Consider the following 24,547-nt stretch of genomic DNA (forward strand, 5'->3'; position numbering starts at 1 on the left):
ACCTTAACCCCGCCTAGTCTGCCCTTACTGACAAAAGCCAGAGCCAATAGGAAAACGGTCCTGCGCTGCGTCACGGAGAAGAAGACGAAAGTAAATGAAGCGGCCGGTGAGGGCAAAGTGGGGCGGGGGGGGGGGAGAGAGCGAGCAACTGCGCAGCATGGGGCGAAGGAGTCCCGAGGTGTCGCCCGCGCTCCTTAGCCGGAAAGAAACGTCCCGGATTTAAACGGTTCGCGACCTATCTCTGCGTCTGAGGTGGATATTTGCGGCGGATATTAACAGTCCTGTAGAGCGGCACAAAAAGGGGGGGGGGAGCAGTTGACGGTTCGCCGAGCATAGATTTCTTACCGCTTTGCTGAGCAGGAACTTCCGGTGCGTTGGCTGCCGGGAAGGGACTCCCTGGGAGGAAGTCTGTGGTCCAGATCTAAAGTGAAGCGAAGGATTAAACAAGCCACACCGAGTCCAGCTTCCGGGTTCGCTGTGAACTTTCCAGGGCAGAAGGGAAGGGTGTTCGTAGGCGGGAACTTTGCTGAGAAATCCAGGTTTTTAGTGTGGTTTTGGCCAGCGTGCTCTCCCCCCCCAGCCCGTCACAAGGTAGCAGCAAAGGCAAGCGGTCACGATATTTTAATTTGGGATCGGGTGGAGCTCGATTTATATTTCCGTGTATTTGTATCTAACAATATGGAAACAGGGTCATTGGAGTCCTACTAACAATAAATCAGTTCATTGCAGTGGTTCTATCCTATCACTAACATGGAATATCAACCCTTAATCAGAAAGAAAGAAATGCCCTGATGACTGTTTGCTTACACAGAAACGAAAGTGCCGAATTTAGGATGACCTGGATAGTTGGAAATATGAAAAAATGTAGGGTTGAAGTGTTTCAACATCCGGGGCTGCAATCCACATACACCGCTATGGAGACTGTATTGCTTCTGAGTAAACATGCATATAATTGCTGTGTGAAAATGTAAATGATCAGCTAGTGCAAAAGGCATATCTATTTAACATTTGATTGGGTGAAGGCTCTGGCTATGTGGTAGATACTTCTGAGTAAACGTGCATAAGAATGTGCCACGTGGCCCATGCTTATGCAATCTTTTTCAGATCTAAATTTTTTCAATGTATACCTCAAATCTTTGTTAACTGTTCTTTGGAAACTCATATAACCTACAAGATGCACTCATCAGTGATCCATAATCCATGAACCTAAGGCTGTAGCCCTGTATCCACTTACTTGGGAGTAAATCTCATATAACTCCATATGACTTGTTGCTGAATATGCATATACAGGATTGCACTGTAAGGCTGCAGTCATATGCAAGTTTATCTGGGAGTATCAGAGTGATCCTCATCCTGGTTAGAGATCAGAAAAGTAGCTGATTGCTCCTTGCATCCCAAATCCTGTTGGCTTGGAACCGACCAGGTCAAAATATGAGAGAGTGTGTGTGTGGTATTTTTCTGTATGAGTTTTGCTATTCTAGCTCCTGGCTGGCATAATTGAGGCATAGTCCACAAGGTTTTGAATCTAGTTTATTCAAAGATGCCTCCTCCCACAGGCAGTAGGGTAACTACTGGCAGCTTTTCACTTGAAACTTGGGTCTTTGCTGCACCCCCCCCTCCACCTGGGGAAACTACTACTTGTTATCTTAAACTTCAGTATTGGGTTGTGTGTAGGAATGCACTGTAAACCACACTTATCACAGCGAACATGCATAGGATTGGGATGCAAATTTACAATCCAATGCAGTCATTTGGAAGTAAATGTGCACATTATTGGGCTGCCAATAAAATAGATGTTGATGGGAATCCGTGTTTCAATTCCTTCAGTGTGGAAAAATGACATAGAAATTAATGGTAATATTCTGGAACCAGTTAAAGATTCCATGTGTTTGTGCCATCAAATATAGCCATATACAGCACCAGAAGCTGCAAATACTAACACTATTTCCCTCTAACTTGTTTAGGAATCACATAAACATATCTAAAATGAGCAACTTGGAAGAGGCTGAACTACAACTTTCTGAATTAGATTTGCTTTCTAGTATGTTCCCCAATGAAGATGAATTTAAAGTGACTGACCAACTGGCTTTAGCAGAACTGAAGGATCACATTGACAGATGCACCTTGGAAGTGCCATCATCAAAAATACAGTTTACATTGAATTTAGAATTAGACACTGCAGATGGAAATAAGGTAAGGCATCATCATTCTGAATGAAGTATGGTATTTGAGACTAGATATTTAGTAATCTCTGTTTCTTTGAATTCCTTTCTAGATTCCACTTTCTTTGTTTTGTGCTTTCCCATTAAAATACCCAGCTGTTCTTCCAGAAATTACTATCAGGTACTACATATTTTGATATAGAGAAAAGTGGCCTAAAGGTTGAAATGCATTGTTTATTCTGTTGTAAACATAAAGTCTGCATTTAACTGTCTTATGCAGTATAATAATTCTAATGACTGCAGTGAGAATTCAGGGATGTATCCTCCCCCCCCCCCAAAGCAAATGGAATATTTAAACTTTATCCCTCACACACAAAGAAAAAAGAAAGGGAAGGAGATTGTGTGAGCCTAAGGTCACCCCAGAGCATTCCCAATAATTAAGGAAAACTAGATTCTTCCATTTTTTTCAATCCTTTCATTTGTATTCTAAACAATGCCATCATTCCTCCCCCTTTAGATCTCCATCTATAAGCCGATCACAGCAGGTACAGCTGAACACAGATCTTATAACCTACTTGAAGACACACTGTGCTGGTGAAGTCTGCATATTAAGTGCAAGAGAATGGATTAAAGAACATGGCACTGCATACATCAGCAGAGATTCCTCATCTTCCAGCATGATGAAATCAAGTATTCAGAAGTCAGATAATGTTTTCACTAGACTATGGATTTACAGTCATCACATTTATAACAAGCACAAAAGAAAGAATATAGTTGATTGGGCTAAGGAACTCTCTCTGTCTGGATTTAGCATGCCTGGGAAACCAGGTATCATTTGTGTAGAGGGCCAGCAGAGCCTGTGTGAGGAGTTTTGGGCAAGGTTTGTTTTTCACTTTATATCTTGCATTCTTGAGTTGCTACCTTTTGGTGGTTTAGTTCAGTCATAAATTCCTGAAACTAATATTTTTCACTGTATATTCAGAATCCTTCCTGTGCTTATTCTGCCAGTTATACTTTACAGCACCATAATTTAGCACTGATTAGGCAGTTGCTTGATCTTTTTTGCCAAGTAAAAATTGGCTCCATATTTCAAAGTCCTGTGTGTGCATACCTCACAGAAGAGGGATGGCATGATGAGATTGTCAGTGACTGTTTCATCACCAAGAAAAATATGATGGAAAGCTCTCTGTTGGCAGAAGAAACTGAGAAAACTTATGAAGTAGAGGCAAGAGATGTAGAGCCGCAAGTGGGTGACCAAGTCATTGAATACAGGTTTTCAAAGGTTTGTAGGAATACGATGGTCACTTAAATTAGGGGTAGCCAACACGGTGCTGTCCAAATGCTGTGGACTGCAGATCCCATCATCCCTGACTGTTGATCATTTTGAATGGGGTTGATGGGAGTTGTAGTCTACAAGATCTGGAGGGTACCGTATTTAAATTCACAAATTTAAAACACATGACTTAAACATGGGAACTGTAGTTTACCACCCAGAGGGTTACAATTCCCAGCACCCTTAACACGCTACAGTTCCCATGATTCCTTGGAGGAAGCCATCTGTTTTAAATGCGCAATGTGGGTGTGACCTTAAATCAGTAACAATATAGGGATTGTATGAATTCCATTTATGTCTTGAGACCAGACATAGTTGCAATCCAAGATCTTAATGTCGGAAGAAACTTTCAAGCCATGGTTCAGGCCACTTTTTGTTGCCAAAATCTTTCTGGTGGCATTGTGAGGAAAGCAGTATAAGTATGCTCAGGAACTACAGTGGTACCTCGGGTTACATACGCTTCAGGTTACATACGCTACGGGTTACAGACTCTGCTAACCCAGAAATAGTACCTCGGGTTAAGAACTTTGCTTCAGGATGAGAACAGAAATTGTGCTCCGGCTGCATGGCAGCAGCAGGAGGCCCCATTCGCTAAAGAGGTGCTTCAGGTTAAGAACAGTTTCAGGTTAAGAACAGACCTCCAGAACGAATTAAGTACTTAACCCGAGGTACCACTGTATAAACTAGTAAATGGCTTCTAGTCTTTACCAGTGACTTCATCCTGTTTCTCACAACCTCTCTCTTTCAAGAGAGAATATTCATCACCTCAACCACTAACATGGAATGTGAATACTGAAAATAGGCTCTTTTCAAATCATAGTCCCCTCAGTGGCAAGGACCATCCACTAGAATCTATTTATTTAGTAAGGGGTTATATATAAATATATTAAAGTTGGTAGAGCATGGTAGAGTTGGTTCAAGCCCCACATTTGGCGAAAGATTCCTGCATTGCAGTAGATTGGGCTAGATAAACCTTGTGGTCTCTTCCAACTCTATAAGTGCCTAGGAGGGTTTCCCCTGTAATTTATATAAGTTTCCCACTTTCATTATAATAGACTATAATAGAAAACAGATTTAGGAGAACAGTGGTACCTTGGGTTAAGTACTTAATTCGTTCCGGAGGTCCGTTCTTAACCTGAAACTGTTCTTAACCTGAAGCACCACTTTAGCTAATGGGGCCTCCTGCTGCTGCCGCGCCGCCAGAGCACAATTTCTGTTCTCATCCTGAAGCAAAGTTCTTAACCTGAAGCACTATTTCTGGGTTAGTGGAGTCTGTAACCTGAAGCGTATGTAACTTGAAGCATATGTAACCTGAGGTACCACTGTATTGTAATGGATACTGTGGTGTAATAAATACAACACTTTGCTTCTAAGAATATATAAAGAAAGGTTTGTCACATTTTTGTAATATTGTTCCTTTTACAGTTTCAGAATATATTAGCCCATGTCTTAAGTTCTATTGAAAACACTAGGATTTAAGTTAATTGTGACTAATGAATTCCATTGGCCTCAACAGAACGATCAGAAGTAATTTTAGTTGGGTAGGGCTTATTGTGTTTTCTGAATTTGTGATTCTCTCATTGAATTTAGAATCAGAAGATTATCATGGCAGAGAATTTTAATACGTCACAGAGAAGACATTTGCTTAGAAGGGACTGAAGCTGAAATGGGAAAACAAAAGAAGTTTTGTGCTTTTGAAGAAAAAATATTTGATGCACATGGTGCCAGAGGAAATCACATGGATTTGGGACAATTGTATCATTTTTTACTTGACAGTGGATGTGGTGATATTTTTCAACTGTACTTTGGAGTTGAAGGACAATAGATCATCAAGAGGTGGAAAAAATCACATGGAACTCTTAAATGAAACTTTAGCAGTCCTCTGTGGGTGACATGCTTCTGTTTATGACAACTGGACTTGTACCTCCTCCCTTCCCCTTTTCATCCCAAATGTGCTGTGGGACCTTCTGGAGCATTTTGGGGAGTGGGCTGGCAGGAGAAAATCCAATCGCATCCACTGGTGTAATGCTGGATCTTGTCCCATGTTTTTACTTTTTTAAAAATAAATAAATACTAAGAACTTTACTCATTTACATCTGATAAATTATGAATGTCCAAACAAGTTTGATTTTAATTTAAGATAACATTTTAATGCTAATGACAAACAATAAAAGCAATGCAGTTGATCTATTCATCTAAATAATTCCCATAATCTCAAATACCTATGCCTAATCCTTTGCAGAATTAAGAAACTCGTTGAAATAAATAGGCTTTGATAAAACTAACTACAGTTAGTTTTGCTACACAGCATTTTTCAGGTATGAACTTCTATCTGTTCTTGTCTGCACATCACAAAATATGATAGCTATTTTTTCACATAACCCACTTGCAAGGTTGACTACATCATCATGTTTCCACTTTAGGGGTATCAAAATTGTGTAGGTAGGTAGGTTGTGCTTGTGTTACTCATAGATAGGCAAAACTTTATGACAGGTCTGCTACACCTCTTACAGCTGACTGTCACTCTTGTGGCAACACATGTCAACCCAATGTGTGGCAGCTATGAAAAAGGTGAATTCCATTTTAGAGATCGTTAATAAAGGGATTGAAAATTACACTGCCAATATTATTATGCATTTATATAATTCTATTGTGTGACCTCAGTTGGCATACTATGTACTGTTTTAGTTGCCACATCTCAGAAAGGATACTGTGGAGCTGAAAAGGTGGAGAAAAGAGCAACCAAAATGATAAGGTGGTTTGGAAAAAAGTGAGTAAGGGGAATATGATAGAGTTGTAAAATGTAAAAGCTTATGTCAAATATATGATGGCTATCCCCAATCCTATAGAAGGTATTTCAGCCATTATGCTTTATATTGCCATGTTCTGTGAAACTTGGAAGTTCCTGAGCATATGCTTATATGTAAAACATCTGTAGGTCAGGAGTCTAAGGCCTCACTGTTGTCATGTGTGAACCTATAGTACAACTTTTAAGCATCCAGTATCCTATAGCGGCATGTTACAGGGAAAATAACTAGCGATGAGCAGGCTTTCAGGAAAAGATCCACCTTACAGATCCTCCATTGAACTAACCCTAATGAGCCCCAGAGTTCTCCAGTACATAAAATGAACACTATTCTAATCCTAAACTGGAAAAAAATCCTCCTGTCAGATTCCATGTATGCTACTAAGATCACTTGTTTTTTAAAAGCCCTATTTATCAGGGCACACATTAGCCTCCCATCAAGTGTCTGAGGCAGGGGTGCCAACTTGAATGAAATGTGGGGGCTGGGCGGGGAGGTAAGCCCCAACCTTCATAATCAATCGCTAGACATGGGACACGCAGTTTGAATGGCAATGTCACATCAACATGGGGTGGGGAGGAAACTGAAGGAACCTTGGCCCCTAGGAGTTGACATCTATGGTCTGAGTGGGGTATCAGAGGAACCTACATGAGACTGAACTCTGCTGCCTGTGGCTGTGAAGATGACTTTTTTTTTTAACAAAAAAAAAAAAGAAAAAAGAACAGCACAATTATTTTTGGTGAGCAGATTGCGGACCAAAAAGTATAAACCCCAAAGTCTTGATTCTGTTGCAGAGCCCAAAGGTACAGGTATGGCCGGATTTAGGTCTGATGAGGCCCTAAGCTACTGAAGGTAATGGGGCATTTTATATGTCCATCTGTCCTATGTCAACAACAAATTGTCATTGTTTTTTGTGTTGAATATATGCTATATGGTAATTTATGGATCTAATAGCTATCTAAAGCCATTTAGCACTGTTGTTATATGTAGGTTTTATTTTATTTGTTTTTTATCTTATATTTTGGAAATGTACATCCAGGTTTTTTTCCCTTTATTTTTTTTTGGGGGGGGCCAAGAGAGTGGGGCCCTAAGCTATGGCTTGTTTAAGCTTATGCGCAAATCAGGCGATTGCATGTTCTCGAAGAAGCTTGCAGTCTAATAATATCGACACGCGGGAAGAACAGAGGAAAGCGGAAGAATAGCCCCGTATTTAGGCTCATAAAAGTGGTTGGGACCTAGAAGGCAAACGGGGCTGAACTCAACCCCCACGAGCCGCGTCTCGAGCTCCCTCGGAAGGCTCCGAAAGCGGTTATGAAAGAGGCGTGATTCGGCGGAAGAGCAAAAATAAGCGAGGGAGGCGCGAGAGGGGAGGAGACTCCGGTCTCCGGGGGCGGCCTCTCCGCCATCGCCCGGAAGCGCCCTCCCTCCTTTCCCCACGTCTGTTGCCCGGGACCAGCTGCTTTGGGCCGGGCTGCCTGCTTGCTTCCGACTTCGCCGCCGCCGCCGCCATGGGAGGCAAGAACAAGCAGCGAACGAAGGGCAACGTGCGGGTGAGTGAGGGGCGCGTGTGTACGTGGGTATGTTGTGTGTTCGCCCCCGCAGGGAACTGTATCAAAACGGCAACAGCTTTCCCCGTCCACCACGGGCCTGCTTTCTACCCTTGGCGTACACGTGTAGGAGAGCCTGTTCCCACAGCCTTCTCTTTCAAGGGCTGCGTGATTCAACGTCTGTCGGGGCAAGGAGGAGCGGGGAAAAGAGGCGGCCTATGCCAACACAAGCATCATAAAACCCTCTCCAAAGGGAGGATGAACTCTTCCTGTCCGGGGCCTTTTAGCGGTTGCAAGTTTGTAAATATTGATTCGAGTGTGATCTGGACACTAAGGAGAGTTGAAAGCACGACAATTCTCAGAGGACAAGTTTTTTTTTTGCTAGGGCTTCTTGATTTTCTTTGGTCACGCCACGTCCATATGATCTTGACTTTGTATTTGACAATTAGTGAGGAAGAACCGCTGTCCTTGGCTCCGTTTTTGAACTTAAAGGAAAAGGTTTCCCTCCCCACTTTGCCATAAACATGTAATGTAAAGAATAGCTCCATGCCTTTCTACTTCAGCCTCTTTCCCTGCTATTACTGTGAGTACAGCTAATCTGTTCAGTTAACACACTTACCTGTGTAATGTGTTCCTGGTATGGTGGATAAGAGTACTGGACATGACTTGTGTTCCAATCTGTGCTTAGCAGTGAAGCTCAGATCACTAGACATAAACACGGGCAGCTGTATACCAAGTTGTAAATTATCAAACTGGTAATCTTGTCATCTGTATTGCCCTGTCAAGTGTTAAGGAGAATTTTAGCACTCTCCTGCTCCCCAAGTTTCTAAGTTAGGTGTTGAAATGTGGTAAAATTATCCTTATCACTTTGTACAACAATACAGATTGACAGTTTTCCAAGCAATTACATGTACCTTATAGTAAAGGTAAAGGTACCCCTGCCCGTTCGGGCCAGTCTTGCCAGACTCTAGGGTTGTGCGCTCATCTCACTCTATAGGCTGGGAGCCAGCGCTGTCCGCAGACACTTCCAGGTCACGTGGCCAGCGTGACAAGCTGCATCTGGCGAGCCAGCGCAGCACACGGAACGCCGTTTACCTTCCCGCTGGTAAGCGGTCCCTATTTATCTACTTGCACCCGGAGGTGCTTTCGAACTGCTAGGTTGGCAGGCGCTGGGACCGAACGACGGGAGCTCACCCCACCGCGGGGATTCGAACCGCCGACCATGTGATCGGCAAGTCCTAGGCGCTGAGGTTTTACCCACAGCGCCACCCGCGTCCCGTACCTTATAGTATGTTGCTGCAATTAAATGGTTATCTGTATTCACATAATCCTTCAGCCCAACCAATTTGCAGGTTTCTTGTGAGGATAAGGTAGCCAGAAGCTCTGCAGAGTCTTGATTTTTAACAGGCTTAAATATAATTAACTGCATAGATTTTTTTGCTTTAATATCACCCTGTATTATCTTCCTGTTTCCCATTCCCCCCTCCCCAATAATGTTCAAGTGTTTATTCCAAGCAGGAAGTAGGGGGTTGGCTTCTTACTGACACTCTACTCCTCCCACCTTTGAACTCCACATTTTTTGGAACTAGTGCAAAAAGTCCACATGTGTACAGTCCCTTATGAATATCCTTGAAAAATAGAATGTGCGGACACTGTGCATAATCTGCTGAATGTGTGGAAATCGGGGATGGGACTTGCTGGTGTGTTCCCAATTCTTGTGCCCGTGTGTTCATTCCTACCTATTATCAGTGTTTGAACAAGGCTTCTGTAGCTTTGTTATATTTGCCTCTTCCTGCTCTCCATTTCTTGTTTTCCCTATTGTTAAAATCACTGTGATCTGTTCTCTGGGAACCTTCACACTCACATGTTCTTGTTAAGCCCTGGTTTGGCTTGTTGTTATGTGCTAACGGGGTCACTGTGTGTATCTGGCAGGAGAGGGATGGACATGAGAGTTCCCCAACAATGCAGTCCAAACTGTTCTAAATGTAAACATAACAAGAATCCTGTAGTAGCTTAAGGACAAATATAATTATTGTGATAATTTTAAGATTCCAGGACTTGTCATTTTTGCTATAACAGACTTGCATGGCTATTCTTTTGGAATTTATTTAAAATGTAGACTTCTAGAGGGAATAGAGTTGTGAGCACAGAAAAAAGTGTTGGGTTAAGACTTGAACAAGCAGCAGTGCAACTAATGAGAATAATGGTATTGGGCCAGTTGGATTAGTTCTTTCAGTCATAAGATAAAGAATTGCAGCTGTTGGGGCACAAAAATATGCCCCAAAATGGTTGTCAGTAAACAGAAATTTTAGAATTGTTCTGTAAAAGTAAGCTCTCTGTTTCTCTCTCTCTCCTTTTCTTTAAAAAAAAAATAGCCCTCTAGCAGTGGTAGAGCAGCGGAACTTCTTGCCAAAGAACGAGGAAGTGTTCCTGGGTTTGTTGGCTTCGGCACATCTTCAAGTGACCTAGGCTATGTCCCTGCGATTCAAGGCGCTGAAGAAATAGATAGCCTTGTGGATGCTGACTTTCGAATGGTGCTGAGAAAACTTTCCAAGAGAGATGTTACAACCAAATTAAAAGTAGGTTTGTTGTACTGCTCTTAAATGCCTAGTACCGTATTTTTCACCCTACAGGACGCACCGGCCCATAGGACGTACCTAGATTTTTTTGGGGGAGAAATAAAGGAAAAAAATTTTATCCCCCCCCCCAGGCGCGGGGCTGGGGCGGGGGAAGCCCAAGCTTCCCCCGACCCCAGCCCCCAGAACGGGTCCCAGAGCGCAGCCTTGGCATTGCTCTGGGAGCTTGCAGGGCTGGGGGGATAGCTTCCTGAAGCCTGGAGAGCGAGAGGGGTCAGTGCGCACCGACCCCTCTCGCTCTCCAGGCTTCAGCGAAAGCCTGCATTCGCCCCATAGGACGCACACACATTTCCCCTTCATTTTTGGAGGGGGAAAAGTGTGTCCTATAGGGCGAAAAATACGGTAATTATTGATATGCTACTTAAAGCAAGTTTAGACAAATAACATGAGGATAGAAATACACCAGAGAAAGAAACAGTTACTTTCAGTTTATTTCTAACAAATGGTTTTTTGCACTATAGGGTGTTGTGTGATTTATTTAGCTGCATATTTTAATGGTTAGGCAAGCCTAGGATTGCAACTTTATTTGGAATTAAGAACTTCTAAACTTGATGGGGCTTTCTTATGTAAACTAAGTATAATATGATGCAAGTCCCATGTATATCAACAAGAGATGTAGCTTGTTTACTCGTATATAAATCCCATTGTAACTCAGTTGAACTTACCCTCAAATAATTGTGGATAGAATTCACCCTTAGTCTTTGGGTTACCAAGTGATTCACAAGGTTCCAGGCTGTATATCCTATACATGTGTATATTCAGAAGTAAGTCCCACTGAGTTGAGTGGGATTTACTCACAGAGAAATGCATATATGCTTGCACTGATAGTAGTTGAAGGGTAGGAATGGAGGATTTCAACAAATACTTGATATCCTTCCTTTTATATGTTGTTTAGGCTTTACATGGTTTTAGCATGTTCTGTAAAATAGTTATCCAGAGCTGATGGAAAGTGATGTGGAAAAGGTTACCCCAGTCTTTAAAGTTGCATCTGTAGAGACAAGTGCGGTCATAAAGGGGAGGATAATAGATTATCAGTCTTTGGAAATCATGCTCATTTTCTCTTTTTTAATTTCAGGCTATGCAAGAATTTGGAACAATGTGTAAGGAGAGAGAAACAGAGATTGTTAAAGGAGTCCTACCTTATTGGCCTAGAATTTATTGTAAAATATCTGTTGTAAGTATTAAACTCTTGGATTATGGCAAATATGGACAGGGTTATATCTCTGACAATTGTCAAAGAAATCAGTGCATGGTTCTGTTGTACTGGGGGTGGGTATGATTAGTTTTGAAGAAAGTTTGTGACTTGGTATAGAACTACTTTGTGCTTTATGAACGACTCATATTTACAAAGGAGTATGGGAAAGCTTGAAATAATATTGTATACCTTGGTTTAGGGACATGGCTAGTGCTGTGGTCTAAGCCACAGAGCCTAGAGCTTGCCGATCAAAAGGTCGGCGGTTTGAATTCCTGCAACGAGGTGAGCTCCCGTTGCTTGGTCCCTGCTCCTGCCAACCTAGCAGTTTGAAAGCACATCAAAGTGCAAGTAGATAAATAGGTACCGCTCCAGCGGGAAGGTAAACGGCATTTCCGTGCGCTGCTCTGGTTCGCCATAAGCGGCTTGGTCATGCTGGCCACATGACCTGGAAGCTGTACGCTGGCTCCCTCGGCCAATAAAGCGAGATGAGTGCCGTAACCCCAGAGTTGTCCGCGACTGGACCTAACGGTCAGGGGTCCCTTTAGCTTTACCTTGGTTTTTAAATGTCAGGATTGATGCCAAGTAGCTTTTAATTTTTTGCCCCAGAGACTGAGAGACTAATATAAATACTGAGCTCTTAAGTGCTACACCTGTACAGTATGCCTGTTTATTTATATATATATATAGTTACCTATAGTTTTCCCCCCAATATTTATTGTAGGATCATGATCGTCGGGTCAGAGAAGCAACACAGCAAGCTTTTGAGCAGCTTATTTTGAAAGTTAAGAAACATTTGGCTCCTCATTTAAGAAGTCTTATGGGACACTGGCTGATAGCTCAGTGTGATACTTACTCTCCTGCAGCGTCAGCAGCTAAAGTTGCATTTGAAAAAGCCTTTCCACCAAGCAAACAGCCTGAAGCCTTAGTATTTTGTAAAGATGAAATTCTGAATGTGAGTTTTCCAATCTGTATGACTATGTTAAAGCTTTATGTTAGTTGTGTTTTGGCTTTTTAAAAGAGTGAAAAGAACCAGGCAGAGGGTCTTCTCTGTAGTGGTGCCCGTCCTGTGGAACACCCTTCCATCAGATGTCAAAGAAATAAACAACTATCTGATGTTCAGAAGACATCTGAAGGCAGCCCTGTTTAGGGAAGCTTTTAATGACTGGTGTTTTAATGTATTTTTAATATTTTGTTGGAAGCCGCCTAGAGTGGCTGGGGAAACCCAGCCAGATGGGCGGGGTATAAATAATAAATTTTGTTGTTGTTGTTGTCACATTAGATATACATCTAGTTTTGAGTTTGATTCTTAATTACATCAAATATATATTCTGTTCTTTTCTTAATTATTTCAGATGTAGTATGGAAAGAGAAAGTTTTGTCTAAAACCAGGATCATTGTTTACACTATAATTAGTTTCAAGACAAACCAATTTCATAACCCATGGTTTGAAGTGGACTTGTTTTGAGACTTAGTATTAAACTACAATCCCCAGTTCAGATGGAAAGGAAGGCTGTTATTTTACTAAAAACAAAAGAAAAGCTTTTACGTATTTTCTTGACCACACAGGAGCGGGAGGCAGGAATGTGTGAATCCAAGACTTGATGCAGCTCATACCCATCATAATACTTCATAATGCATTGTGACGCTCCAATTTAGGCAGTGAATATTAGTGAGAGAGAAAGATGTGTTACAAATGCAAATTCATTTTTACTTGTTGGTCATTTTTACTTGTAGCTGCTGATATTATCAAAATAGAAGCTGTGATGCATAGTTGAGCTTGTTTAATTAAGAAGGAAAAAATACACAAAGTCACACATTTGTTCCTCATTAATTTTGAAGTGATTTGCAGTTAGAAATTCTAAGATGAAAGAAACAAAATGTTGTAATTGTTTTGGTTTATAAAACTTAATATTAACTTTTCTATGAGAACTGCATAATTTTATTTTCCATTTAAGGACATCTAGTTGATTCTTCTCTAGGTACTCCAAGATCACCTTTTGAAAGAAACACCTGATACACTAAGTGATCCACTGTACGTACCTCTGTATAAATATGTTTGTTTTATATTAATACACAATAAATATGTAAAACTTAGAAGCATGTTTCAGATCCATTATATCAAATTATGGGAAGCATTTCTCCCTGTCCAGAATTTTGTGTGCATATATATAAAGGAGACTTCCTCATTCAGAAGCCCTTGCATATGTGGGAGTTTTGTGTGTACCATATATCTATCTTGCTTTCAGAGCACTGCTGGATTAAAGCAATAGTATGTTTAGAACACTGCCTTCTCTTTAATATTTCACAGTCAATGCAGATTGGTCTAGTAGTTTAGTTTGCTTGTGAGAACTTATGCTTGAAAAAAATTGTTATAATTTTGCTTCCTGACAAAGGACATATGATGTCTAGAGTGAATTAGAAGATGGATTTAACTTGGTAGTGCAATATTGGTAGTGATGCTTAGTAAAAAACTTTTCATTATTTCTAAGACTAATGCTGTTTCTCAGACCTCTCAGATTGATATTTTTATGTATATGTACAATGTGGGATATTCAGAGAAGGACTAGCTTTCAGAGTGAGGTTGTGCTATCCTTTTTAGCAAATGATTTAAAATCAAATATGAAAATTATGTTCATGACTGAACTGTAAAACTTTATAGCTTATATATTCAATTCTTTTGTTTTAATAGAACTGTGCCAGAGGAAGAAAGGGAGGCTAAATTCTTCCGAATTCTAACATGTTCTTTGTTAGCTTTAAAGAAATTGATTTGTATGTTACCCAGTAATGAGAATAGTTCATTGGAGGAGAAACTTAAACCTCTGCTGACTCAAAACAAATTTTGGAAATACGGGAAGCACAACTCACCACCGGTATGTTTATCTTTCTGTCCACTTTCTAAAACGGATCTTAAAAAATGGCGTCAGTCATGATTATCTGTTCTGAACCCTTTGCTTTCATTCACTTTTTTTTTTGCCTTTCATATACATTGCTGAATTTTTACATGGATTGCCCTAGATATGGAGGTCATAAACCTAGTGTCTGCTTGAAAATGTTTAAATTTCCCTCTCCTTCCTCTCTTTCAGGTTCGTTCAGCTTTTTTTGAGCTGATTTCTGCTTTTTGTCAGTACATTCCTGAGTCAATGAAAGCCGAAGCTTCAAGAGTTTGCCCAGCAGTTCTTCTCAGCATTGATGACAGTGATGCCATTGTTTGCCCTGCTCTTTGGGAAGCTGCACTTCATGTCCTTACTGCTATTGAGGTAATACAGTGGGCTAAATGGAAGCATTATTTCTCACAATTCTCAGGGACTTGTTTCCAGGGGTCAGCAAACTTTTTCAGCAGGGGGCCGGTCCACTGTCCCTCAGACCTTGTGGGGGGGCCGGACTATATTTTGAAGAAAAATATGAACAAATTCCTATGCCCCACAAATAACCCAGAGATGCATTTTAAATAAAAGGACACATTCTATTCGTGTAAAAACATACTGATTCCTGAACCGTCTGCGGGCCGAATCCGGCCCCGGGGCCTTAGTTTGCCTACCCATGTATGCAGTCCATGCTTCTTTAAAAATAATTGATATTATTCAATGCGTAGGCACAAGCTTAGTCCCACTGCATGCTTCTCTTTAGTTCAGCTAGCACACTCAAAAACCTCTTGACATTTTGACTCTTTCATTAGACTGATAATTCACAGATCAGTTTCAGTAGATCTGTTTATGTAGACCCAGAACCCACAATTATTACAACTTGCAATATGTGAAATGTAGGCTGAGTAGTTCTGCAAAAGTTTGATCACTTGGCTGAATATTAATTTCAAAAACGTGGAAAATTGAGTCCATAAAACTATGTCATTACTTTGATGTAGAAGCAAATATTATATAGGTCCCGACTTCCTGAAAAGAGGTCTAGTTTAAGTTCTGCTTAAATATCACCGCACTTAACATTTATTTTCCTGCTGTCTCTTAGAACGTTCATTAACTTTCAAATTTGTGAGTATGTCAAATTAGCATGCTTCTTTTGCAGTGTGGCCCAGAGGGCTAGGCTACTCCATGAAATAGATTGTGCATTTGTTAGGTTGCTCTTTCCAAGCTAGCTGAGTAGTCTTTAATTTACTTCTGAACCTTGTGTTGTTCTGTAGGATTGTTGGAGTCATGTGAATGCAAAAAAGGGAGTCCTGCCAAAAATATGGGCAGTCCTTCGAGAAGGAGGACGTGGTCTTGCTACAATTATATATCCTAATCTCTTGCCTTTCATTAGCAAGATACCTCATGGTGTTACAGAACCGAAGCTGGACTATTGTAGAACATTTTTCACCACCATAATTCAAGGGTATGAACAACTAGTTCTTTTTTGATTAAAGATCGCCTTATGCGTGTTTGGAAATGAAGGGGAATGTATAGTGGGTAATATCCAAATGGGTCGTATCCAGTGGTGTTGCAGGAAGGGAGACCATTTTCACCTTCGCTCCCCAGATCTACTTCACCTGCTGTGTGACACCATCAAATGCATCCCATAATTTAAACACATTTTACAATTGTAGATGCTGAACAACAGTGCTCTGTATACTTCAATGCACCCATCATAGTAATACATTGATTACTATTTTTAAAATATTGTTCTTTGTTCTTCTAATCTAGTTCTGTGCTTCTGATTTCCCAATCAGTGCACTTTCAGCACAGTGTAAAGCTATAGCATTCATTGGGAAGAATTCAACATAGCGCTAAGGAGACCGTTCTATCAGCACAAGCTGATCTACAGGCATCTACTAGTGGGAACTGTTAGTTAAATCAGGCTCTTTGATTACATTTGAATTCAAAACTATAAATGAAATTTATTATGTTTCTCAATTTTGTGTTTGTCTAGGTTGTTGACTGAAAGGGCTATGGCTAGCCGTTCAGAATGTTCAGCAATCCTTTTGGCTTTCATGGAATGTTTACGATTTACAGTGCTACAGAATATAGGTGAAGAAGAAGAAGAAATTAAAATTCAAGAAATGCTTATAAATGATCAGGTATTTTTTCATGGGAATATATCATTTACTTCTGATAATTTTTAGTAATTTCAGTTTTAGTCAGTTGCCTAAATATCTGTAATGAAATGGCTGAAATACTCTCTGATGCAAGGATTTTGAATAGGAGATAGCCACAAGTGGCCCTCTTCACCACCTTTATGACTGCAAAACTTCCTAGGGCAATACAAATAAATATGTTAGATCACAGGTGGGCAACCCACAGGCTCCAAGTTCACTACCAGCTACCCAGCAGCTTAAATTCCCTCCACCCCACTCCCCTGTTAGCTCACCAAGCATTCCTTACAGCCTGCCTTGAGTTACTCAAGTTACAGGCAAATTCACACCCACCCACAGTTCTCACCTGGGCTCCCCAACTAGTTGTTTGGCAGACTGTGGGGAGCCCAGTTTAGACTGACCGTTGTGCTTCCCTCAGTCTGCTAAACAGCTGTTCGGTGCTGGCAAGTACACTCCCCTCACCCTGTCAATCAACTGGGGAGGGCAGCTCATGTGCATCCCCTCCAGCTCATTGTTGTTAAGGATTGTGCTAACAGTTAGCTAAATGAACTAGGTCTGTGCTAAATACCTTTCAGAATATTTATATTTATCTGTGCCTTTTCACTGCTGCTATAGCTATGCCTAGGGTTGCCATATTTCAAAAAGTAAAATCCAGGACATGTCGAAAGTTGATGAGCTTTTCTTAGGAAGACCCCACAACTGTTGAGCTCTTTTTAGATAAACGCCAAAGCTTTGGGTGTTTACGAAAACACCCCCAAAACGCGACATCTACTAGACACCTTCCAGAAATCCCAGATGTATGGCAGACCTAGCTATACCATTCTCTTCTCTGTCTCACAACCCCCATTTTGTTAAGTTTTCTGTTTGCTGTGACGGTTTTCATTACCTATGGCAACAGCACAGCAAATTACCGTATTTTTTGCTCCATAGGGCGCACCTGACCATAGGGCGCACCTAATTTTCAGAGGGGGAAATCAAGGAAAAAAATATGATCCCCCCCCCCCAGCTCTGGGAGCAGCGGACAGGCTGCAGGCATCCTGTGCGCTTCTCCCAGACCTTCCTGCTTTTACGGGAGGTTGGGGAATTCCCCCACATCCTGCAAAAGCCCACAGTTTGGGGAGAAGGGGACAGAAGCGTGCAGCCTGTGCGCTTCTCCCAGACCTTCTCCCTGCTTTTGCGGGAGGTGAAGGAATTCCCCCACCACCTGCAGAAGCCCGCAGAAGCCGTGCACTCTTTAAAGGGGCTGCGTGGCTTCTGCTGGCTTTTCTAGGAGGTGGGGAAATTCCCCCACCTCCCGCAAAACCGGCAGAAGCCGCACGCTCTTTAAAAGGGCTGCGCGGCTTCTCCTGGCTTTTCTGGGAGGTGGGGGAATTCCTTCACCTCCTGCAGAAGCCCGCAGAAGCCGCACGCTCTTTAAAGGGTGCGTGGCTCCTGTGGGCTTTTCTACGAGGTGGGAGAAGGGACTGATGTGGCCAGTCAGTCCCTTCTCCCTCCTGGGGAAAAGCCCGCAAGAGCGCACGGAGCTTGTGTGCGGCTCTTGGGGGCTTTTCCCGCCTGCTTCTCCCCTGCATTCGCTCCATAGGATGCACACACATTTTCCCTTGCTTTTTAGGAGGGAAAAAGTGTATCCTATAGAGCGAAAAATACGGTAGGTACAGTAGCAGCCTGGACACATCCTACTTCTCCCTCTCCCACCCTGCTTTGCACTATACTTGGGTGTGTGGGTGGAAATCACCAAAAGGAAGGGTCACTTTTTGTAGTGCTCAACATTTTCTACATCATGCCCTAGTTTAATCTCTGCACTAAAATGAATGTATTTTCTCTTTACAGCTAGTTCCCCTCATTGACACAGTGATTAAAGAGCCCAGGTTACAAAATGGACCTTTGTTTTTTGAGGTAGCAGACGCCTTGCGCTTTTGGAACATGCGAGCAGAAATTTCAAGTGGTGATAGAGCTGCTCCCACTTTCCGGAGAATATTGTCGGACTTTTGGGATGGCCTTTCAACTATATGTGTGGGGCACATTGATGTAATAGATGCAGATGAGAAATCTTTGGCTGCTGTGTCCTCTTTGCTACAAATCCTTCAGAACCCAGAAAATAAGATAAAACCAAGCAGAAGAAAAGCTGTGAAGATCAGGTTTGCAGAAGATGATGAAGCTGAAAGCAACACTGAACATGAACATTTAGTTGATATGAGAAGCAGCAATGATCCTGGGACTCTTATTCATGCACAACATCTTTCCCCTCTACAGAAAGAGCCTTTAGAAGATTTAGTTTGTAAACTTGCAGAACTGAGTATTGTGTATACCAATGAACAAAGGTCTGACCGGCACTTAAAGTTCCTCTCTGCTCTCCTCAGTAACTTTGCCTCCAGTAGAGTTTTCCAGGTGCTGTTGGAGAATAGGACCAGTATTCAGGAAGTTGCAAAGCTTCAGTATGAAAATCCTTCTATCCAATTTCTCTATGAAAATCTAATGGGTTGGCTGAAAGAAGACTGGAGAAAAGAGACAGATTTCTTGGTTGATATTTTGTATAGTGTCCTCCATTGCTGCACCAGTGCCCCAGAGAGAGAAAACATTCTAAATGACTTAACAAAGGTACACTTTCTTAAAAATAAGTTTCATAGAAGTGTAGAGTTGGAAGGGACCACAAGGATATTCTAGTCCAGCCCCCTGCAATGCAGGAATCCTTCACCCAGTGAGGGGCTCAGACCCACAGCCCTGAGATTAAAAGTCTCATGCTTTACCTACCGACTGAACTACAGTCATACCTTGGGTTGCGATAGCTGCGGGTTGCACATTTTCGGGTTACGGACACGCCGAGACTCAGAATTACTGGAACGGGTTACTTCCGGTTTTCGGCGCATGCGCAGAAGCACCAAATCACATCATGCACGTGCACAGACACGGGTTGCGAACGTGCCTCCCGCATGGATCACGTTCGCAAACCGAGGTTCTGCTGTATTTGATTTGCTATGATTTGGTAGACTGGTGGTGAGTTTAACAGTTTGGATCAATTTTCTCTTACGTAATTTGAGATTTGGAATGAAACATTTTGGATATTTAGGATTGGAATAGAATAATTGGGTGGCAGTAATATAGTTTCATAAGCAGGTGCTGATCAGTTTTTTAAGAAAAACTTGTCTAATACTAACCTATGCTAATTTAGTCACTTCATATTGAAATTTAGAAAGTTAGGGTTGTATCCAACACAGCACGAGTGGAGATCCACTTATACAACAGGGCTTCCCCTTCCTCTCCTTTTTCCATGCACCCCCAAATTGCCCAGTTTGTTCTCTCTCAACCCCCTGGAGCAGATTTTGAGGATGAGTTAGGGGTTGCACAAAAAAGAAAAGGAGGGGGATATTTAGTGACGCAAGTGGGAGTCTGCTGCACAAGCAGAACAGCAGTGTGGGATACAACTCTGCTTTTCCGCCCAAAGGATCATCAAAAAGTTCAATTAAAAAAATTAACAAACTTTTAGAAATTGAGAGGAGCACACAAGCAAAATCCGTAGCATAATCAGTCACCTGGGGCAGAGGGTTCCACTGTCTGGGTGCTGCAGCTGAGAAGGCTCTGTCCCACATTTCCACCTGCCATGCTTCTGATGACAGTGTGACATGGCTACTTTAAGGGGGGAAATGTGACTTCCCCACAGGCAGAACCACTCGCAAGGAAGCCTCTCAGTTTGGCACTCATGAGAACAGATCTTCTGAAGAAACAGTCCAGTTATACTAAGAAAGGGGAGGAGGGAGTTATCTTGCAGCAGATTTATGTGTACATTTGTAAAAATATTTGTATCCTGCAAGGAGCTCAACTTAGGGAAGATTTGAACCCAGGTCTCCCATGACTTAGTCCAGTACTCTAACCATTATGCTGCATTGGCTATAAATGTTAAACTTTTCACACAAATTGTTTTAAGTTTCTGCTTGTCACATTGTTGATGTTCTCTCTTTTTTCTGTTTTTGTTTCAGATGGATCTGAAATGGAATATTCTTCTTCAGATAATTCAAAAGGTATATTCAAGATTTTTGTTGGTTTTTATACACATACTAGTTTTGTATCCAGAGAAGCATGAATTTAAGATTATTTAAACAGACAGTTTTATTGCACTTTATGTAAATATCTGTCCCATTTTCTGTGTGTGCTTAAGATGAAAAAGCCCTTTCTGTGCTGAATCACTTGCACAATTTGTAATTAACTATAGACACATGTCTATATAATTTATAATAAGTATTACAGTATATTTGGACATTAAATAATTAAACCACTACTAAAATATACATTGGTATTTTTAATGTTTTAGGCATGTTCAAACTCAGAGAAACATTCATTGAGTTCTGCTTGGCTGAAAGGAGATGTGTTAGGAGAAAAGCTTGTAACTCTGGCTGATGACTTGTGCAACACAAGTTTGAAAACGACAGTAGCTTCAGCAGAATCTTTTCATTCAGAAAGATGGACTCTACTAAGCTTGGTGTTATCTCAGCTTATTAAAAGTGGTAGGTGGCTTCAGTTTACTTGAGAAAATAATAAAATGATCTGCAAGAACTGGCAGACAGGCTTGTCACGGGTGGGAAGACAATGGTGGTGTTAAGGTGAATAATATACTGTAATATTGTATTTATTTTTTATAATATTCCAGTAAGAAGCCAAGGTTCAGGGCTTCAGAGATACAGAATGCCAAAAGCAAGTAGCTGATTAACATACACTTGGCAGAGATCTTGCTAGCTAGTTGACCAAGATCAAGTCTATGTCTGAACCGTAGCTAAGGATTTTTGTACATGGGAAAGACTATTTGACTCATATGCTCACTATTCCATAATTTCTTACAATGACCATCCAAAATGCATTAAGTCTGAAGACTAACTATCTGGATCTGATAAACTTAGCTCCACATAGGAACACTTTTGCAGAAATTAGATTTAATATGATGCCCTCTGCTTTTTTGGATGGTCACTGTAAGAAATTAAGCTTCAGACAGCATATTTTGTAAAAACTGTCACAGATATTGTTCATTATATTATTCAGTGCCCACTTTATAAAGATCCCCATGAAAAATATTTGTTGGAGTTTAGTTTCATGGAGAACTTTGTTTCACCTAGTAAATTTGTTTGCTTTTTGCTGTTTGATAAAGGAACACACAAAGTAACATAATTTTCATTATTTGTGTTGGGGACCAGGAAATTGAGAGCTAAATTTATACTCAATGCTACATGTGTTTTTTGTTTTCTATTTTTTTATGGCTTATAGCTAAACAAATACAGTGCAGTATTATCTACCTATTTGCCAAAGGAAGAATCTCAGAGCTGCTGGCCCAGTTTCCTCAGGCTGTAAGCACTGTAATTTCAGCATGCACACATTGATCATGGAGTAGCTTAAAATGTGCCTCTTTTTTTAATCAATAGAGTCCTTGATTGGTGAAGTTTATGTTAAAAGGATTATTGATAAACTTCAAGCAGCTCTGTCTAAAGCAAAGGATCTTTCAGAAGCTGGAAACACAGAACCATCGGTGTCTTTCATCTGTGACATAGCCTCTAACTTTTTCAGCTCAGTTAAAGGATGCTTGTTGATGCCATCATCAGAAGATTTGTTGCTCACCATTTTCCAGTTGTGTGCACAAAGCCAGGATACAACACATTTGTCAGGTATTGCACAATAAATATATGTTGATGATACCATATGCTGGACTATGACTCTCATCTTCCCTGACCATTGACTCTGCTACTAAGACTGATGGGAGTTGGAGTCCAAACAGTATCTTCCAGCTTCTTTCCATTTGCACAATAGAACTCCCATGGGGGAAGGGCTATAGCTCAGTGGTAGAGCATTTGCTTTTACTAGCAGAAGGTCCCTGGCTGAATTCCTAGCATCTCCAAATAGACTGTGGTTTGGGGGAAATGGTCTCCCAAGTCAAATGGGGAGGCCTGGCAGGCCAAATTTAGCCCGTAGACTGGAGGTTTCCCACCCCTGGTGTAGACAATACTAAGTTAGATGGACCAGTAGTCTGATTGAGTATAAGGCAACTTCCTGTGTTGCTATGTTCCTCTTCTGGTGCATTCAGCTGAAGCAAAATATTGCTTCCAGTAATGCCTAAGTGCTGGTGATCATCCCTGAACACTCTGGAAGTGGCAGTTCCAACATTCAAGTGAAGAGAAGCTGGCATGAGGTGAGGGAAGACAGAGGAAAGATTCTAGCCTCTGAAAGTTGTCACTGCTGACAAGTACATTGACTTAAGGCATGGAGCAAGGGAGCTAGCTCAGTTGGGAGCTGCGGCCTCAAGGTGCCAGGACTGCCTTGAGGTGGCACTTCCCAAAGCCTTTGTGAGGCATATGGTGTGCGCGCGTGTGTGTTGTGGATTGCATGTGTGTAGCTTCCATGAGTATGTGAGGGGGTGATCCCATGCTCAAGGATAGGATTCTGCTCTTGCTAATGGATTTAGCAGTATGACTAATGCTTCCCCATTATGCTCAGAAGTTAAAATGTTCAGCCATTTTTTTTATTGATGTAGATTTCCTTGTGAATAAGCTGAAGCACACATGGTTGTGTGGCTTAACTTCACTTGTGCAACATCTTAGCGATATGCATAAAGACAGCACCTTCCTGCAGAGATCTGCATTTTGGGTCAAGAACCAACTTCAGTCTTCAACGCTGGATGTTAAAAGGTAAGCAGTGCGCTGCTTAATTTCTTTGCTGGGGCTACCACAATTTTAACAAGGCTTCGTAAATCAAGATTTGAAAGTGGTTTCAAAACTTAGTTAAAATGAAATTGTTATGAAATTCAGTGGTGCCGTAATAATGGAGGTGTGAGTCTTAACATTCAAGGTATGTCATTGTATGGAAAGATGTGAAATACGTTATTTTTTAATTACCTGGTTTCTTCACAGTTTGCAGGTTTTGATCACAGCAGTTCATGACTTGTTGACTAAACTTTTGGAAGCTGATAAAGTTCCTACTTATACTCTGAAGGATTATTTTGATTGGCTCACTCCAAGTGAGTCTGAATGGGAAAAGATGCGGGGATCTCTATCCAATGAGGTATATAAGTTTCCACAGTGTCATTGCATAGTGAATAGTTACTGTCAGCATTTGCAGTTAACTTTTTGGGACCAATTTTTTGTTGCAATCACAAACATGCGGCTAAAGCAACATGAACGAGCAGGCCACCAGATTCTGCATGAAGAGTGCATGTTATCTATGTGCCGTAAATATGTCTCTTGATAATTAGTTTTATGTGTTAACTTTTAACTATAGTCAATTGTTCCTGTTATTAAAATGTATAATATTAATGCAACATTCCTATTATGTGAACAGTAATGAAAAAATTACAATCTTGTATGACTCCGGTGAAAATTGAAATTCAACTTTTTTACTTCCTATGTGTTGCTGTAGTGGTTAAAGAAACCACTTTTGGAAGGAAGACTGAGTCTGAATTGTGAAATACCTGAAATGGTGAAAGATCAGAAGCTTTGTTTCATGGGAAAACTTCCAAGCCACCTATGTACTGCAGCTCTGTTAAGCAGAATGACACTATTAATACTGGGAAAAGGGGTTGAAAACCATGAAGTGGAAAGAAGCAAAATTGAAAATATCAGTAAGTGACAAAAAAGAAAGAAATCAAACTTTAAAAAATCTTATTGTTTGCGATTTATAATTTATTTTCTTACCAGTCTCTGTAGGGTCCTGTTGTCAAACAGAAGTGTGACATACATTTATTTATGTAAAATATTTTTAAGGGACAACTGATATTTGAAAACTGTGAATTGATAAAGATATGCTAGGATTACAATTGAGTGGCATTTTTCATGCTTTCTGTGTTATGATTTACACTAGGCTTGTGTGTACATAAC

The 24,547-nt window shown here is 41.1% G+C and overlaps 2 protein-coding genes across 7 annotated transcripts in view; both read left to right on the top strand.

Annotated features, from left to right (window-relative positions):
• Positions 1-126: 126 nt before the first annotated feature.
• RWDD2B (RWD domain containing 2B) lies at positions 127-5,580 on the top strand. 6 transcript variants are annotated; one of them, XR_014547491.1, is made up of 5 exons: positions 127-252; positions 1,965-2,193; positions 2,276-2,343; positions 2,680-4,047; positions 4,665-5,580. XR_014547491.1 is itself a non-coding variant. In XM_083611320.1 (5 exons), exons 2-5 carry the CDS (start codon positions 1,987-1,989, stop codon positions 5,318-5,320), a joined length of 873 nt encoding a protein of 290 aa, XP_083467446.1. In that variant the 5' UTR covers positions 127-252; positions 1,965-1,986; the 3' UTR covers positions 5,321-5,580. The 6 variants fall into 6 exon arrangements, 4 of the variants coding, with proteins under 4 accessions (XP_083467446.1, XP_083467448.1, XP_083467447.1 ...); XM_083611320.1 differs by having other exon boundaries at positions 2,680-3,042; positions 5,086-5,580; XM_083611322.1 differs by lacking the exon at positions 127-252 and adding an exon at positions 413-539 and having other exon boundaries at positions 2,680-3,042; positions 5,086-5,580.
• Positions 5,581-7,615: 2,035 nt separating this feature from the next.
• Positions 7,616-24,547, top strand: part of LTN1 (listerin E3 ubiquitin protein ligase 1) — a 29,488-nt gene continuing 12,556 nt past the window's right edge. The window contains exons 1-16 of the mRNA XM_083611221.1: positions 7,616-7,849; positions 10,222-10,425; positions 11,558-11,656; positions 12,399-12,629; positions 13,657-13,709; positions 14,367-14,547; positions 14,761-14,934; positions 15,813-16,003; positions 16,538-16,685; positions 18,531-19,298; positions 20,675-20,716; positions 21,007-21,199; positions 22,106-22,345; positions 23,209-23,362; positions 23,585-23,735; positions 24,090-24,291. Coding sequence (XP_083467347.1) covers positions 7,808-7,849; positions 10,222-10,425; positions 11,558-11,656; positions 12,399-12,629; positions 13,657-13,709; positions 14,367-14,547; positions 14,761-14,934; positions 15,813-16,003; positions 16,538-16,685; positions 18,531-19,298; positions 20,675-20,716; positions 21,007-21,199; positions 22,106-22,345; positions 23,209-23,362; positions 23,585-23,735; positions 24,090-24,291 — 3,073 coding nt within the window. The 5' untranslated portion in view covers positions 7,616-7,807. The remainder of the gene's footprint in view (positions 7,850-10,221; positions 10,426-11,557; positions 11,657-12,398; positions 12,630-13,656; positions 13,710-14,366; positions 14,548-14,760; positions 14,935-15,812; positions 16,004-16,537; positions 16,686-18,530; positions 19,299-20,674; positions 20,717-21,006; positions 21,200-22,105; positions 22,346-23,208; positions 23,363-23,584; positions 23,736-24,089; positions 24,292-24,547) is intronic.

This window comes from Podarcis filfolensis (assembly GCF_964270895.1).
Source record: "Podarcis filfolensis genome assembly, chromosome: 4".
Lineage (NCBI taxonomy): Eukaryota > Metazoa > Chordata > Lepidosauria > Squamata > Lacertidae > Podarcis > Podarcis filfolensis.

Coding starts and splice junctions, on each gene's coding strand:
- RWDD2B (XM_083611319.1), top strand. Junction 2,194..2,275: donor ACACTGCAGATGGAAATAAG/GTAAGGCATCAT, acceptor ATTCCTTTCTAG/ATTCCACTTTCTTTGTTTTG. Junction 2,344..2,679: donor CTTCCAGAAATTACTATCAG/GTACTACATATT, acceptor CTCCCCCTTTAG/ATCTCCATCTATAAGCCGAT.